The 16512-nt window shown below is 40.5% G+C and overlaps 1 protein-coding gene across 1 annotated transcript in view; it reads left to right on the forward strand.

Annotated features, from left to right (window-relative positions):
• CPXM2 (carboxypeptidase X, M14 family member 2) overlaps nt 1-16512 on the forward strand; it is a 78280-nt gene that overhangs the window by 22355 nt on the left and 39413 nt on the right. The window contains exons 2-3 of the mRNA XM_065639078.1: nt 1330-1439; nt 8059-8198. Of these exons, the coding sequence (XP_065495150.1) occupies nt 1330-1439; nt 8059-8198 (250 nt within the window). The remainder of the gene's footprint in view (nt 1-1329; nt 1440-8058; nt 8199-16512) is intronic.

The following is a 16512-nucleotide window of genomic DNA, read 5'->3' on the forward strand; positions in this document are numbered from 1 at the left end:
CATGGTAATGCAAAACTACATGTCAATGTTAGACATGTCAAGGATGAGGTTCTCAGGTACATACCCTGATGACATTTTGGTGAGTGATTAAAAATGTATATGTAAGAGAGACACAGGTATAAATCATGGGAGGAAGCTCTCTGACACTTCTCCAGTAACCATGGCACAAACGAAGAGGGGTGGTTTGAGGACCAGAGGGATGGTTTGGGGACTGGAAATGTGGTCTGGGCTCCATGACTGGTGCTTGGCCCCTGTCTGTGTCACAACCTGTTGTGCAAGTTACAGCAAACCTCCCACACTTGACTGCAGAAAAAAATCTGGTCTCTACCCAAAACCAGAAGTGATATGGCCATGGCAGTGCAAAAGCTAGTCTAACCTAACAAGTACCTGAGCTAAATATGAATTATGACGCTGCTTTCCACCTCGGCCCCATGCGGACTTTGACTTTGGGGTCTCTAAACTGTGCTCTGTTGTACCATTTAGATGCTCCCAAAGTGTCTCACTGTGCTTTTGTCCACCTCCTGTGAAACACTGAGAGTGGGTCTTCCCCACCTTGCCATGGTATTTTGAGGATAAATATGCTATGCGTTTTGGGGAATTGTGGTGGCTGAGGTCATTTTAGACGGGAATATATTTCTGATAATCACAAAGCAGACTCTTTCCAACGTCTTATCTTCCAAAGCCAAAGCTCCAGGTTGTGGTGTGCTACGTTACTGGGTAGTTGCTAAAGCAATAGCATCTGCTTTTCTTTCTTCGAGGCTTTGGAGCTCAGATAGATGGCCCCTTGTTTCAAAATTGCCCTTTTTGTGCTTAGTCACTACCTCTGCAGAGCTCGGCTGGTCCGGTCCCCCCAGACCTCTGTAACAGATGCTGTTGTGCAACATGAGGGACTGGGATTTGAGTTTCCAGAACAGAGTTTAATTAGAAACATAACTTCATACAGTAGCTTGGAATGAGTACAGTGGGGAAAAAAATCAAAACAAGAGATGAAGAAGAAAGTGCCAAAAGAGAGAAAAATAAGAGACTGTTTTACTGGCATTCTGTACTGAAAAGCACTTGACAGGAAAAACTGCCTATCTGTGAAAAAAAATAAGCTTATATCAAGCAGTAATAACTATCTGAGATCCTCAAAAAGCCAGATCCTCAGCTGGTGTAAATCAGCATTGCTTCATTGATTTTATGAGAGCTGCCATTTCTCATTGACTTCACAGAGACCAGCTGAGGCCCACAGCCAGTTTGGCACAAGTGAAATCCAGAAACTTTGAATACTTGTTTGTTTTCGTGTTGCTTTTCCTTTAATTAAGTTTTAATCAATCTTTTGTTTTGTAGATTGTCCTCCACTTGGTCTAGAGACATTAAAAATTACTGACTTCCAGCTCCATGCCTCTACAGCAAAGCGCTACGGCCTTGGGGCCCACAGAGGAAGGCTTAATATTCAGGTAACATCATTTTTTCTCCTAAGTGGGAGAATGGCTTAAGGTTGTACTGTTGTATAAAGACAACCAATGGATGGTTATTGGTTCTGACTACTTTGTCAGCTCGTGTAATTCAAATGAAGGTGAAGCGCTGGAATTATAGAAGTGAGTAAGGTTGATGGATAACCTTTAGATTCGTGGGGTTTAGCTAGAAAAGAACCTCCAAACTTAGTGTGCTGAGGGTGCAAATCCAAACAGACTTCTGTGAGGCAGCCCAAAAATGTTCCCTTCTCAGCTGTGGTAAATGGCTCCAGCTCCCTTAACAACCAGCCTGGAAAGAAGCTCACGCAGCAAGTCGCTTTTTTTGTTGTTTGCCTGTAGTTAATGACAATAGCTAATTGAAAGTGTGGTTTTAAGTGAAGCACTTGCCCTAAGGCAGCTTTTCAGAGGCAATGATTATGCTACCGAAAAATGCTTCAATTCAGAAGACACTAGCATGCAATCTGGTTTAGATTCTTTTATTTAATATTACAGATGTGCTTAGGTGCTTTGCAGGACCAAATTCCATTTTCCCATTTCTTGTGTTTTTGTTTCCCACTTTATTAGTGCTGTTTTCTGAATTACAGTCTTTTCCAGTGTAAAAGTGTTACGTTGGTGTAACAAAGTACAACATTTAAAACTCAAAAGTCGTAAACAGGATACTAGCAACGAGCCAACAGTGAAAAATCTCTAAAGTTTATTTAATTTATTACTTATCTTTCATTATTAGACCCTCCATTATGTATTTTTTCTTCTCCAGCTGAAAGGGGTTGCTAGCTAATGAACTAAGACTGGGCCTAGGAAGGATGAGCTCTAACCAGCAGTGTGAATTCACATGATGTCCACTGCAGTGTAATGGTGGGCTGCTGCTGGAAGGAGGGACCGCTCTTGGTTAAAATCCCACTGTTCGTTTAAAAGAGTTTATTTTGGTCCAAAAGCTCGGTAAGCCAGTTTGCTCTGCAAACCATGAGCAGCAGAGCCAGCTGGAGGTGGGAATGGGCTCTTCTCTTCCAAGTCATCATGCAGGTACAGAGGGGCGGGTGCAATGTGAGGTCTCACCTGCAGCCTTGATGTTTAATTCCTTTTGAGATGTGAGTGAGGTAGTTTGCTTCTTTACTCTGTATTCTCTGCTGGGAAAAAAACCCCTCATGAACTCAAAAATGGAATGCAGATGATATTCAGGTGGGTTCTATAGGAATGTTTAATTACTTTACTACAGTTTTGTTTATATAGTGGTATAAGACCAAGGACTGTGATGCGAACCTCTGAATTCCCTATTAGGTTTGGTTTCTCCTTTTTCATGCTGGTGTTGAAGTCCAATTTATTTAAACACAAGAATACTCATACTGGTTTCGACTAGCAGTTCATCCAGCCCAGTGTCCTATCATTACCAGTAACACTACCTTAAAATAGAGAAGTGTAAGAGTCTTACCTATGGATGATGTTTTCTCTAAATATAGTCCAGAGCCTCCAGCAGACGCCACGGGCATAGTCTTGCTGGGAAGCAAGCAGAAGCGAGGTGCCACTCAGCTCATCCTTCCCAAAATCTCCCAGGGCTCAGTTTAGACCAAGTGTGGGTTTTTTGGTGTCCTGTCTCCAGGACTTCTCCCATCCCACCTTCACCTGCTGGGTAGCAGCCATACCTGGGTCTTCCTGGTTTTAACTGTAATGCTTCTGCCAGTTCTGTGGCAGTGGTTTATTTTGCATTTTTTGGGAGAATAAGGACTCCACCTCTACAGCACAGGGGCTGTTGTCCCCTCCCTGGAGTGCTGGGTAGAGTCTTTGGTTACGAACCCACTGTCTTGTGCAAATTGCTTTTTTAGTCTTCTGCATTCAAAAGATGGTGTTTTTGTTGCTGTGAACAAAGGCTTCACAATTTCACGCTTCTGCTTGATACAGACTTAAGTGTCGTCATTTTCCTGAGCTGTGTAAATTCTACGTGGATTGATTCTCCTTATTATCCAAAAGCTGGTTTTACTCTTTTCTGGTGTAGGGACTTAATTGATCTCAGGACTATGGAAGGCTCGTATACAAATAATCCACTGTATACTATAAGTACAGTAATTCTCTATACGCCTTGACCACTCAGTTACCACTGTGACTGGCAGTGTTAAAAGTATGAGCTTGTATCTGGTTTTTTTTTAGATATTGCTTCTGTTGGATTTAGCTTAAAATTAATAGCACTTCAAAATTTTTCAAAGCCACTTCGAATTTGCAGTTCTCTTCCCTGTCACGTGGGTTTTGGCGTTTAATTTTACTTTGCATTAAATCTTCTGAATTTCAGTAGTATTTAAAAAATATATGCTTAAAACCAATGATAAAATCCTATAATAATAGGTCCTACAGGGGACTGATGTGTCAGATGGGTGATGAGGTCCCTGATGATTTCTGTTCAGTGCTCCACAGGGCAGGTTGCAGCATGCCGGGGAAAGGCAAAGGCACTGGTATTTAGGCAGCTCAGTTTTCATGCTGTTTAACACCGCACATGAAGAAAAACAACTCTCCCAAGTCAGAGAGACTCTGAGAGGCCGATGTTTCACCACAGCACTGTGCTACATGTGCGGTGATGAGCAATTTTATGGGCTGCTGCCGTTGTGGCATGGCCTGGGGGATCACCACTTCACAATATTCATGTGACTGTTGTGTTCTTCCCTGAAATAAGACAAAATCCAGTCTCAATTTCATCATCTGATGCAAAGTCAGCTGAGAAGCTTATGTCTCACCCCAGGTAACTGGCACCACTTCTCTTTACCGGGAATCCACAGAATAATGGAGTTTTTCAAAGCCTTCTGAGGGTTATTTTTTTCTGTTGAGATTTTTTTGAAGCATATGAAATTAACCAGTTGGCGTGTGCTTTTTTCCAAGGAGGAACAGGTTCAGCAGGAGGTAAGACCTTCTGGGATCTGCTTCTCCTGTGACCTGTGCTGTGTGCGACCTGGTTTTCCTCCCAGTCCTGTTTGGATGTGGCGATGAAGCTGGAACCTCTGGAGGGCAGGAGCAATTTTTTGGGTTGTAGAGCCCAGTTTACTGGAGATCTAGCCTTCAACTACAATTGTAGCATAACTAGTAGCAATTTAACATCATCAGGAAAAATAATAGCATGAAATAATATTCAGTGAGGAGCTCTGCCTTCAGGGTTAAAAGCCATTAGTATTTGTCACTTGTAAAATAATTAGCAGTGGTTAAAACCTGAAATAATTAGTCAAATTATGTTTCTTCCCCTTCCTTATTTTCCTGGTTGGAGAAATCCAGACACTGAAGATTAACCAAGTAATACAGTCATGTGTATGCAAATAAGCAGGTTGCATTGCTTTTTGTCACTTCAGTTCTTTGTTTCGCTAGTGCCTTTTGAAAAGCTGCATTATCAAAACACAAGCAAAAGACAAAATTATTGAAGTTCTTCTTTTAGCCCGTGTGCTTTAATTCTTCTCTTTCCTACTGGCAGGGGTTGCTATAAATACCTGTGATGAGTAATGCTTTTTTTTTTTTTTTCCCCTCCCAAATTTCCCAATGGTAAAATAATGTTTGTGATCACCCTGCTGGGAACTGAGAAGAATTTAAGCAGGAACGGTTTGATATTAAGTATATTTTTACTGCTGCTCTAACTGACTTGCAGCAGAAGACTGAAATTCTTTTCTTCAGTTGAATACATTTAGGCAGTGACATCTTTCTCCTCATTATAAAAGAAGGCTTTTGACACAACAATAATGTGAGCAGTTATTTATTCTGTTTTGCATATATCTAACTCAGAAGAGAAACGTGAATTACAATCAGAAGTCATCTAATTTGTAAAGGAATCATAACCTTTTGATTTACCTTCATTTTAACTTTTGGGTACGTAATAAGCAGTTGATTTGTTTTATTTGAATTACAATTTTACATCCTCACATTTATAGATAACTTATACAGGAGTGACAGAAAAAAGTCCCTTTTGCTAGATCAAAAAGGTATTTTTTTCCTAAGACTCCGCGTATTGAGAAATGTTTTTGCATTTGGCTAGAAGTGAAACATCAGCTGGGTTAGACTTAGAGTTATTCTGGAAAATTCAGTGAAAGGAAAAAGGGTTTGCTTAAGATCTAGTCCATCCTTTCAGTTTTCATTACCTCCTTCACCCTCCTACTTATGAAGATAATACAAGTGTTCAAAATGTATAGCTTAAAAGTTACGTATGTCATAACTTGAATCCATTATCTCTGTTAATTCAATGTAGTTTTTACATTCAAGTAAACATCTTACTGCAAAAAGGTATCTTGATCTATATCCTTTGAATATTTGATGATAATTTTTCTCATCTTTAAGGAATGAAAATTTTTTTCAAAGAAATTTAATAGCAATTTTAACTACTAAATTGAGATTTTATAGAAACAATATTTAAAGTGCCCTTACGGCAAATTCAAAACTTCAGGCACCCTAAGAAAAAAATAGACTTGAAAAGAGAACTTTTGACATAAATTTTTCAGGATTCTTTTCCTACAGAAATATTACTAATAAGAACTTCTCAGTGATTAAACACCTCTTTTTCAAGCAGTACTCTGTGCTAGTCATACAAAGACACCTGCTTCTTTTTACGTAGTAAAATATTCCTTTATCCTCAAAGAAGCTGATGTTGGGAAATAAGAGAGCAGGAAGAAGTAGTGGCAGTTTCTATTTTACTTTTTTTTGGGCGGTATCTTTGCCCCTGTTTAAGGCCATAGTACTTTAAGTTGTGCATAGCTGTAAGCATGTCCTTTAGACTCCACATATTTGACATACAACTTAAGCAATATCTTTATTTAAGTCCAGTTGACACCATGGAGATTGGAGTATGTAATTTAGAGGGTTTTTGCAAATCAGCTCTTCCTTCTCTCCTCTGCTTCCCTCTTCTCACCGTAGTGTAGAGGAGAGGTTTAAACCCTGATGAGCATCAGATCAATGGGAAATATCCTCAATTTGAATGAGGACTGAGGATCCAAGCTGAAGCAATGGTATGGATACTTGGTCCACAGAAATTGGTGGAATTTCCTCAGTGTGAAGGAGATTAGCATGGTGCTGGTTCAAGGTGCTCTGTAGATTTTAACACTTCCTGGCAAGCATCGATTTTAAACCCTAAGGCTGCTTCAGATTCCATCTTGTTTTGAAATGCAATGAAACCTTCTCTTGGAAAAGGTTATAACTCAGGTCAGTGATCATATTTATATTCTTGTGTTTTCCCGTTGTTCAGTTCTTCTTGAAGAATTTATCTTCCATCGTTAAGAGAGTTTTTCTCAGTATCTTGTACCTCAACTTTTATACAGACTTCACTTTAAAATATCAGAGTTAACGCATAGAAGTAGGTGGCTTAATGTAGTTTTGGTAGATGGAGAAAAGCAAGTAATTTTTAGGCTGCCCTATCTCAGATTTCAATACCTGAGAAAACAAGAAGATTGAATCTGTGGATTAACAGGATGAACAACTGATCCTCTCTTTCTGAATTAGACCCACCCAACACCCATTTTGGTAGAAACCATCTGTAAAAAGGCAGTTAGACAAAACTGTCAATCTCTGCTGTTGTAACCAGCTATGACTGTAATATCTGCTCGTACTGCTCAGTGGGAAGCTGAGGGATAACTCAGGAAATTTAGTTTATAGTTGTGTTCTTGGGTACTTCATTTATGTTTTACATATAGACACACTCCAACTGAAAATATACCACTGAACAGAGCTTTAAGATCTGTCTCTAATATAAACCTACAAAGTGCTCCAGACTCTTAATTTATATTTGGGAAATATTTAAGGATATCCATTCTTGGAATTGCATGGATGGCAATGATAAATCCACATTAAACCCAGATGAAATATCATAAGAATACACGTAGCCTCAGAGGACCATATGGAAAAGCTTCTGTGCTCTCTGTGGCAGTAGCCAACTTGGTGTCAAACATTTCCTGGGCTTTAGTAATAAGATAAATATCTAAAGACCTCAGTTGCTATGTTTCTTTAAGTGCTATTTTAGATGTATTTGGAATACAGCTTACTCAAAATACCTTGCAGCTATTTCTTTGAAAATGCTGAGAAGGCTGTTTGTGGGGGTTTTGCCAACATAAATTGGGATATAGATTGGTATAGAAGTTGGAGTACACTTGAGCGTTCCTGAGTTTTAACCTTTGACAACCTAGTGATGAAAATAATATTCTGGAACTGAAAATTGGTGGGAAATAGTATTAGTGTTTCCATATGCCTTATACTTGCCTTTGCTGCTTCCCGGGGAAAGCAGATTGCTCCAGCACTGACCATTTTTTGCATGGGCTTTCGTAACTCTGAAGATAATTTGTTCTGGATAAAGCCTCTATCAGGCCACAGGCACAGCCAGGTGGACTGAACTGATGCTCTGTTTATACTTTCTAATTTCTACCTAATGATTCTTAGGTTTTAAAGGAACTTTGCAGAATTTCTCTCCCCACTTTGAGTAAGAAAATATTTTGGTCGCTCCATATAGCTGTTGAGAATGACAATCTCAGGGGTCTTAAACTGGAGCCAAAGGAGTAAGTGGAATGAATGATGACTTCATGTATTCTTTTCTTTTTCCCATGAAAGATCTTCAGTTTCTTGGTTCTGATTTATGAAGATGTTTTTGCCTTCTTTTCAGGCAGGTGTTAATGAAAATGATTTTTATGATGGTGCTTGGTGTGCAGGAAGAAATGACCCCTATCAGTGGATTGAAGTAGATGCTCGAAGGCTAACAAAATTCACTGGAGTCATCACACAAGGAAGAAACTCTCTCTGGTCGTAAGTACATGCTCACTTTTCTCCATGAGATTCTGGGCTTTCAGACCAAAGAATTCATGTCATATTGTTTTGGTTCTTCAAGGAAAAAAGAAAGAATGGAAATGCTTTGTGACATCAAGTACTTGAGGGGAAGGAATAGTAAAAGGCAAAGTGATTATATATGGCATAAAATACAAGTTTAAGGGTAGCAAACTTCTGTAGTCGTTATCTACATCTGGCAAAGGAATCAACAAGATTACCATAGATCATTTACCTTTAAGCTCACCTTGTCAAATTTGTGTGTGTTAAACTTTCTCATTATTTTCTAAATTTAACTTGGTTAGTTTAGATGTTACTTTTTAGATATTAGTTTAGAATAACCACTTTGAGATTTCCTCATATATAATCACCAAGTAACTGGTAAAATTGCAAAACAACATGATTTTTAAATCAGCAGTTAAATAAAAAATCTATGCTTTTTTTGTTGCAAAGAAGAATTTATTATGAAAACCCGCACAGTATGTGTTGACCAGGACTGAAGTGTTTGGTAGCAGGCATATTGTGCTGCATTGATGGAAATAATTGTTTTGCACAGATTTGTGCGCATTGACTCATTCGTGACCTGCTTCTGAGTGCAGGTGCCCAGATTGTTCTATAATACAGCCCGTGTGGATGAGGTGAGAATTGTAGATGAGGAATAAAGTAATCAGCTGGTACAAAGAGTAGCTGGAGGTGATGGTTTGATTTTTTTTTTTTTCCTGATCTTTACAGCATTTGTTCAGTCTCTTAATTTCTTGTCGCGTCTTGCTGAGCTACGAAAGCAAATAATCCCACTTGTGCTGCTGGACTTTTTGACCACGTATGCAGGAGATGTACAGCCTTAGATCCACTCTGGCCAGATATCTTGCTTAATAAAATGAATGTGGCATATAATAAAAAAAAAAAACAGAAAAATACCACTATAGCTAAGAAAAGAGGATCTTTTTTCCTTCTATAGTTTAATTTTCTGGATTTTTTTTGTGTGTTTCTTTTAACATTGCTGTGAGAGTAGGAGCCTTTTTGGCATTAAAGTTTCTATATTTATTCCACATTGTTCTGTGTCAGGTAAGATAATTACTGTAGCAAAGTCTTATTCTTTCCTATATTCATACTCTTGACACCGCTGTTCCCATCAACACCAGTGCTGCACTGCTTTGTCTTGTATTGCTATTTTTAGTTCAGCTCTATTGCAAGTTTACAGCAGGACTTGATGCTCTATTTATAGTTGGTGTTCACAGTCATCTTTTTCTTTGGTTTGTTTTTTAAATTACTGGTTCTTGCTTTTTCCCTCTTCCCCCACAAAGAGTTGGTGGGCAGAACCCTGAGGGTCTGCAGGAAGAGCAGAGTTGGTGCTGGGAGAGCAGGTCCAGGCTCCTCCTGGATTGTTACTCAGATTTGGGGAGAAACGGGCACATTTCTGCCTCATAGGAGCAAAGATGGTTTCAACTGGACCAGGCTATTTGGGGCAGGCTATTTGCTGGAAAACGTGTCCTGTAAGATCGAGCTCTGTCCTGTGGAGGGGTTGAGGCAGTAGGAGAAATAGTCCCAGGAAGGGGTGACCTTGTTCCCCATGTCCAGCTTGCACACAGGGGGCTGCTGTGGAGGTGGCTTTTCTTGACAGGGTGTGATGGCCACCATCTCACTTGGTGTCCCTTGGGATAGCCTTAGCTGTGGGACTGGCTTCCCTGGAGTCCACCTCATTTTCTCTCTGTTCTCATCAGGTGGAACAGATAAAATCAGCCTAGTTAATGTTTGTGCACGCTCTGCTTCTGCACATGTAAGTCTTTAGATTTTAGAAATAACTCGGTACTCCCTGAAGTACCAAAGTAGATGTTCATGCTATCAAAAGGGTTTAGGCTGAAGTTTGCAGCCCACATCTGGGCCAAGAGTGATGTCCTGGGGTTTCCAGAGTCTCAACACTTGGCAACATCATACCTGGGAAGATGGCAGATGCTGCTTTCTGAATTACTCACGTTGTTGCATATGAAAGCTGGTATTTTCAGCATGACTTTCTACCCCAATTCCCCCAGCAGTCAAGAAAGCGAGAAGGAAAGAAAAATGAAATCCTAGTGTGGAGAAGAGCTGCTCAAAGGGAAATTGCATCGAGACAACAGTAGAGACCCTGAGCTTGGAGCAGAAGTTGCCTTAGGTTGGGATTCAGAGGCACTGCTGGAACCTTTGGGGCTTGTGCCAAACTCAGGAGTCAATGACCTGGCTGTAGCCATAGGGCCTGCATGTAGTGATTTGTTTTTTGTGAAGCCAGACCAGGAAAAACAGGCTGGTAGGACTTTTACTGGTGTGGGCAGGTTCTTTTGTGACCGTGTTGCTGTAATGGGCACTAGAAGTGAAGGAGACTCATTCCCTTCCTTCTTTTATACTTAGCTACTGACTGTGATGACATCAAAAAGGACTATTTATGATACGAAACTTTTTACAAAAAGATGTCATTCTGTTACCTGAGGCACCTTCTCAACTTCCTGAAGTTATGCAACAAGAATATAGTGCTATCATAACTAATAGAAATATATGTTGGAGAATAAGCTTATTTCAGGTCAGAGAGCCAAAAAAATAGCCCTCTGATCTGTGGTGTATTAGAAGCAAAAGCCTGCCAAGCTTGAAAGCCAAGGTAGGGCTTTTATTTAAGCCTTGGACAGTTTCCCAGCATTATACTAAAAAAAAAAAAAAAAAATCAAGATACTAAGATATATGTGCTAAGTTCATCAGTGCTTTTATGGGATAGTGATAAAGAATCAGAAAAATAACTTTTTTTTTTCCCCCCTTTTTATTGAACAAGAAACTTTAACAAAGTGGAAGAATTTACTTAAAAGTCCTCTCTGTGCCTCTGCCTAGATCAGATTTATACCTCTCCTGGTCCCTTTAGCTTCCTGCTGCAGACTTACTGAGGACATGTAGAGTGACATGGGAGGGCAGGCAAGGACACCCTGCTGAATCCCACAGCAAATAACTTTCCACCTCATTGCAGGGCTGCAACATTTGAGTTATGAGCAGTCTGGCCTTTGATTCTCTTTGTAGTTCTGATGCTGTAGCCAGAGCTGCTGCGGAGGTGGAAGCAAATCTTTGCGCCTTTATAGCAGCCCTGGCAACCTTAGTCCAGTTCTGCTGGTGTCCTGCTCCACCCATAGACAGTCTGCTCACATCAGCCTGGCTTATTGGTTTTTTGGGATTTTATGGGCAATGGATGAATTCAAGGTTACACTTAATGCAAACAACACAAAAATGCCCGGGGCCATCATTTTCCGTATGCTGGCAGGGACTGCTCCACCTTAGTTATTGCTCTCCCAGTCTCACTTGGGAGGTTGCTGTTTCTTGTCTTGAAACTCTTGTGCTTGAGACATGGGAGCCTTGAGGAGGAACAGGCCAAGGTGCAACAACAGCTCTTGAAAGCATGAACGACCTGATTAGAGAAAGAAGGAAACCATTTGTGGTTAGTAATGAATAGCTGAGTTGTTTAATAATTTCCTTTTTAAGGGAAAACACTTCTGAGTCAAATTCTGTGCTCAGACTGCCTGGCTGTGAATTCTATGATAGTCACATGGAATCAAATCTTCCTGCTTTTTTATTTTTTTGTGTGTGTGTGTGTAACAAGTAAAAACCGGCTTTAAACAAAAACTTGGATTTGAGGAGTCCTGCCTTGTATCCATCAAAGCATGTGGACTCAGTGGCTGTTGTTGTTGGGGAAACCTCGGGCATTCTTGGGATACCTGGAATCATGGCAAAGTGCTCTTTTACTATCATAAATGCTTAGATTATCCAGAAGATCTGCAGATATTGAATTTCACAGATGAAGTGGAGCCCAGCTGCAAGAACCAGGACTTCTTTTTGATTTTTACACTGAAGATATGCAAATCTGAGAAGTGTCACAAGTCTTGGTCGATATGAATAATGCCTTGAGAGTGGGCAGAATATCAGTTCCTTTGTATGAACAGAGAGCATCCGGAGATGAGTGTCTCTGGGCAGTTACCACACTGAATCACAAGGAATATCCAGTGGTGGGTAGATGGACATCAGTGACATCTCTTTGCAGAGCTGTTTTATTTGCCTTCTCAGGCTGCAGAGTGTTGTGTGAGCGATGTGACCTTTTAGAAAGGCTTGTGACATCCTCCTCTGAGAGGTGGATGCTGCCATAGCTGGGCTGCAGGGGGGTTTATGGCTGAATATTTGGGGGAGAAATACAGCATGTAATTCTTTATATTGTTGCCAACACATCTTTCAGTTTTATGAACTGAATATCTTTTAAACAACTGTTCAAGGCTGTTGAGTGGGACACTGGAAGTGCTAGTGTGGAATTGTGCCATATATTTAAAGCGATGATGTGATAGTTTAAAATATGCAGTCTCTTGACAAAGGGGGAAAAAAATATTAATCACTCTTAGCAGTTTGGCAAGAATCTAAAAAGCATAGGAAACTTGTTTCCCACAACCCAAACAATCTTTTGATAATTCAGCATCATCTTTTGTATCAAGAGAAAACCCACATGTCTAAATAGACTCAGTGTGTACTGACTGTAATATAAAGCTTTTGACTTTTCTACACAGAGCATGTTTTGGTTTTTAGAAGAGGATGCAATGTTTCAGTGAGTAAGATTTATTTGTGACTTGACGTATTTTATTAAAATTAGTCGCTCAGCCATGTTAAATTATGCACCATCACTGCATGTCATGAAATAACAAAATGACAACAATAATAAAAAGCATGGATAAAATAATCTGTGCAGAATGCTCAAATTCCAAAGCAAAATTTGGAAATTTTTAAGTGGAGAAAAACAAAACCGAAGAAACCCACAAAAAACCAAACAATCCCAAACAAAAACAAAGCAAAACCTAAAACAAACAATGTATTTCCAAGTATGTTTTTTTCAGACCTCTCAGCCTCAAAAAAATATTTATGATTTTAAACTTTTATGCAAGATATGTCTTTAAGAAAAAAAAATGGAGAGGTGATAATTTTCAAAATCTGATTTGGATAGAGGTTAGTCCACATGCCTTGCAAAGCATAAAAGGAGTTTAAAATGCTGGTTGGTTGGAGGAGACAACAAATCGATGGTGTTGCTGGGTGGAAGAAATAATGACAATGACTTACACACATTACTTGCTTCTAAACTGACCCACTTTTAAACTGGTCATTTTTATTCATTGCTGTTGAAGCTATGTTTTAACTAGAATCTTGTGTAGACACCATTACACGCTCCCTTGCTTGACTTGTGCTACTCTATAGGGATGGCAAATAATAACTATCCAGCCGATTTGATCGTGTGTCTGGTCATGCTTTTGCTAAAGAACAAGATATTTGTAGCTGAATAGGAGAATGATTTTGCAGTTTTCTATAGTATGCCCTCATCCCCAGCCTGTTCTGTGTGCAGCGTAGCCCTTCATCATCCCCCAGTGCCTCTTTTGATGAACTGTCCTTAGGGAATTGTAGGTCTGTAGCAAACTGGGTACCTTCCAGAGATAAAGTGGAGGATAAATTTAGGTCAGTGCAATTTACTTTCTTCTAATTTTGGCAGTACGGCATTCTGCTCTTTCTTCAGTGTCAAAATGAATGTATTGCCCCAAATTTTAGTTTATTGCTACAGCCACTGGCAATTTCTCAGGAGGTGAGATTTGTTTTTATGGGCAGTCCGTATGTGAGGATTGCAAGGTGCTAAACTTCCTTGCTTAAAGAGGGTAAAAATCCTTGCTTCTTCCTCAGTTTATCAGCCATTCATGATATTAAGATCATGGTCTCAGTAGTAAGTTTGGCTTCAAGAAGATGTAATCACATCAGCATCTTCAGTATTCTAATAATCAGAGTATAAAGAGCAGTGATATTCCATTCAGTGCAAGTGCAGTAGCGTTTGGGACCATATAGTGGTTACTCATAAGTATTTGAGTTGTTTCTACAGATACCAAAGAAAACAGAATTTTGCACTGTACATGACAAGAAGGGACAAAATACAATAATAGCACAATGCTGCGTTTGAAAGCATGGTAGGATAAATTCTAAATCCTGTCCAGCTCACAAGGGAAACAGACATAGGTGACATTGACTTTCAAACAGTCGTACCTCCTGTCCCCCACACAGAGGCTGTGAAAACACACCCTGATGAAACTTCAGCAAATTCAATGAAAATGTCTCAATGCTTTATCCATATCATGTGATAAAATAAGCAGCTGCTGTGTGCTGACTTGCATTGTTCGGTGCATTAAATCAGTACAAACCGTTATTTGCCTTGACGGGGTGAAAGGACTGCAGAGATTGTTACAGCTTCCCCAAAGTCGGACTCTCACAGAGTGAATTGTTCCAAATCCACTGAAATCATATCAAGTATATTGATGGGAGTTACAAAACAACCTGAATTTGATGCAGAAAAATCTCCCTTGATATATTAATGTCACTAGTTAGGTATTACACTAGTGTTTATGGTTAGTTTTCTTAATAAATTATGTTTTCCTTTAACTCTGGCTTGGTGGAGCTGTCTCACGGGCTTTGTTGTTACAGCAGTCAGCCTTTGGCAGCTTCAGTCTCTAGTGCTCTCTTCTATTTACCCAACTTCAATCCTTGTCCCATGTTAATCTGCCACCTCAATTCTTGTGCTCTATGCAGGATTTTGGTGCAGCATTTGTCACTGCCAATGAATGCTCACTTGGCTTTGGGAAATCATAGAACTGTTTTGGTTGGAAGAGACCGTCAAGATCATTGAGTCCAACCACAACCTAACTCTGGCCCTAAACCATGTCCCTAAGAATGTCATCTACATGTCTTCTAAACACCTCCAGGGATGGTGACTCCACCACTGCCCTGGGCAGCCTGTTCCAATGCCTGACAGCCCTTTCCATGAAGAAGTTTTTCCTGATATCCAATCTGAACCTTCCCTGGTACAATTTGAGGCTTTTTACTCTTGCCCTATCACTTGCTACTTGAGAGCAGAGACCAACCCCCTCCACGCTCCAAGCTCCTTCCAGGCAGTTCAGAGATCAGGAGGTCTCCCCTCAGCTCCTGTTCTCCAGCTGAACCCCCAGCTCCCTCAGCCGCTCCCATCACACTTGTGCTCCAGCCCCTTCCCCAGCTCCGTTGCCATCCTGGGAGCTGAGTTTGTGACCGGCTCAGATGATCCTGTGTAGGTGGAGTCCTGACGGCATACCCAGAAGTTTATTTATACTTTCACAAGTTTGACAAAGATGTCAAAACCGATGATGTTCTGTTGCGAGTGTGATTTGTCACGAGGCTCTTGCTCCAGTTCTGACTCTTGCCAAAGACTTGGTGACTCACTATGCAGGGCTGGGAGGGAGCAGGTCACTGCTGTCCCCAGGAGAAGGGCTCCTGCCCAGTTTACCATCACTTTGCACTGGGAGAAGGTGTTGGTGTGTGGATAGAACCTGCTTTGCACCATGAGGCTCACTGGAGATGCTCAGAAGAGGGAGGAAAGGTTTTTAACCTCTACAATGGGAAGTCTGAAACCAAGTGAGCTGCAGCCCTTAGGAAAAGGGTACATCAAAGGAATGCAGACATCTGTTGCAACAGATTCACTGATTAATCATAGCCTTGATTTGTATACTTTGCATGTGCATTATGACTCGTTGCAATGAGGATGATTATGTCTGGGGTCACCTCGAGGACATCGGGCAGCTGCTCCTGCCCCCTCCACTCGTGCCCTGAGGAGCCTTCCCAAACCAGCATCCCTTCTGCATGCACCAAGCAGCACTTGGCTGCATCTTCATGTGTGCTCGGTAGACGTGAGCTCCTTCAAAATTTAAATATGCTTACGACTGTGTACACAAATGGCAGTATTTGCTGGTTACCGTCAGAGCTTTTCATTTTTCATTCCTTTAATATTCATGGGAAGGAGACAAAAAGACACAGTGAGGCAGTGACTACATAGTTCAGATTTTTCTCCTCAAATATGTGACTGATTCAGAAAGGTGTGATAGGCATGAACAGGAATGGAAAATTAGAAATTAAAAAGGAATCACAGCTTGGTTGTGTTTAGCAGTTACAGAAGATAAGAAAGGGGAAAGTCTGGTGTAGGAAGAATTTCAAACACACACAGATCTCTTTGCAAATAATGGCCCAAAATCACAGGTGTTAAGACCATGTCTTTGACCCCTCATAGGAGGCCTGGCACCTTCTGAAAGTACAGCAGCAAAAGGAAACACCTACATCTGGCACCAGATTTTCTGGAAAGGTCAGAAAGTTGGAGATTAAAATCTTGTAAAAACCTGGCTGTAAGTGGCAGCCATTGGGTGGGAAATGCACTTGCATCCTCAACTCCTCACTGCGAAGGCAGCTTTGAAAGATC

This window comes from Caloenas nicobarica, chromosome 7 (genome assembly GCF_036013445.1).
Source record: "Caloenas nicobarica isolate bCalNic1 chromosome 7, bCalNic1.hap1, whole genome shotgun sequence".
NCBI classification, from domain to species: domain Eukaryota; kingdom Metazoa; phylum Chordata; class Aves; order Columbiformes; family Columbidae; genus Caloenas; species Caloenas nicobarica.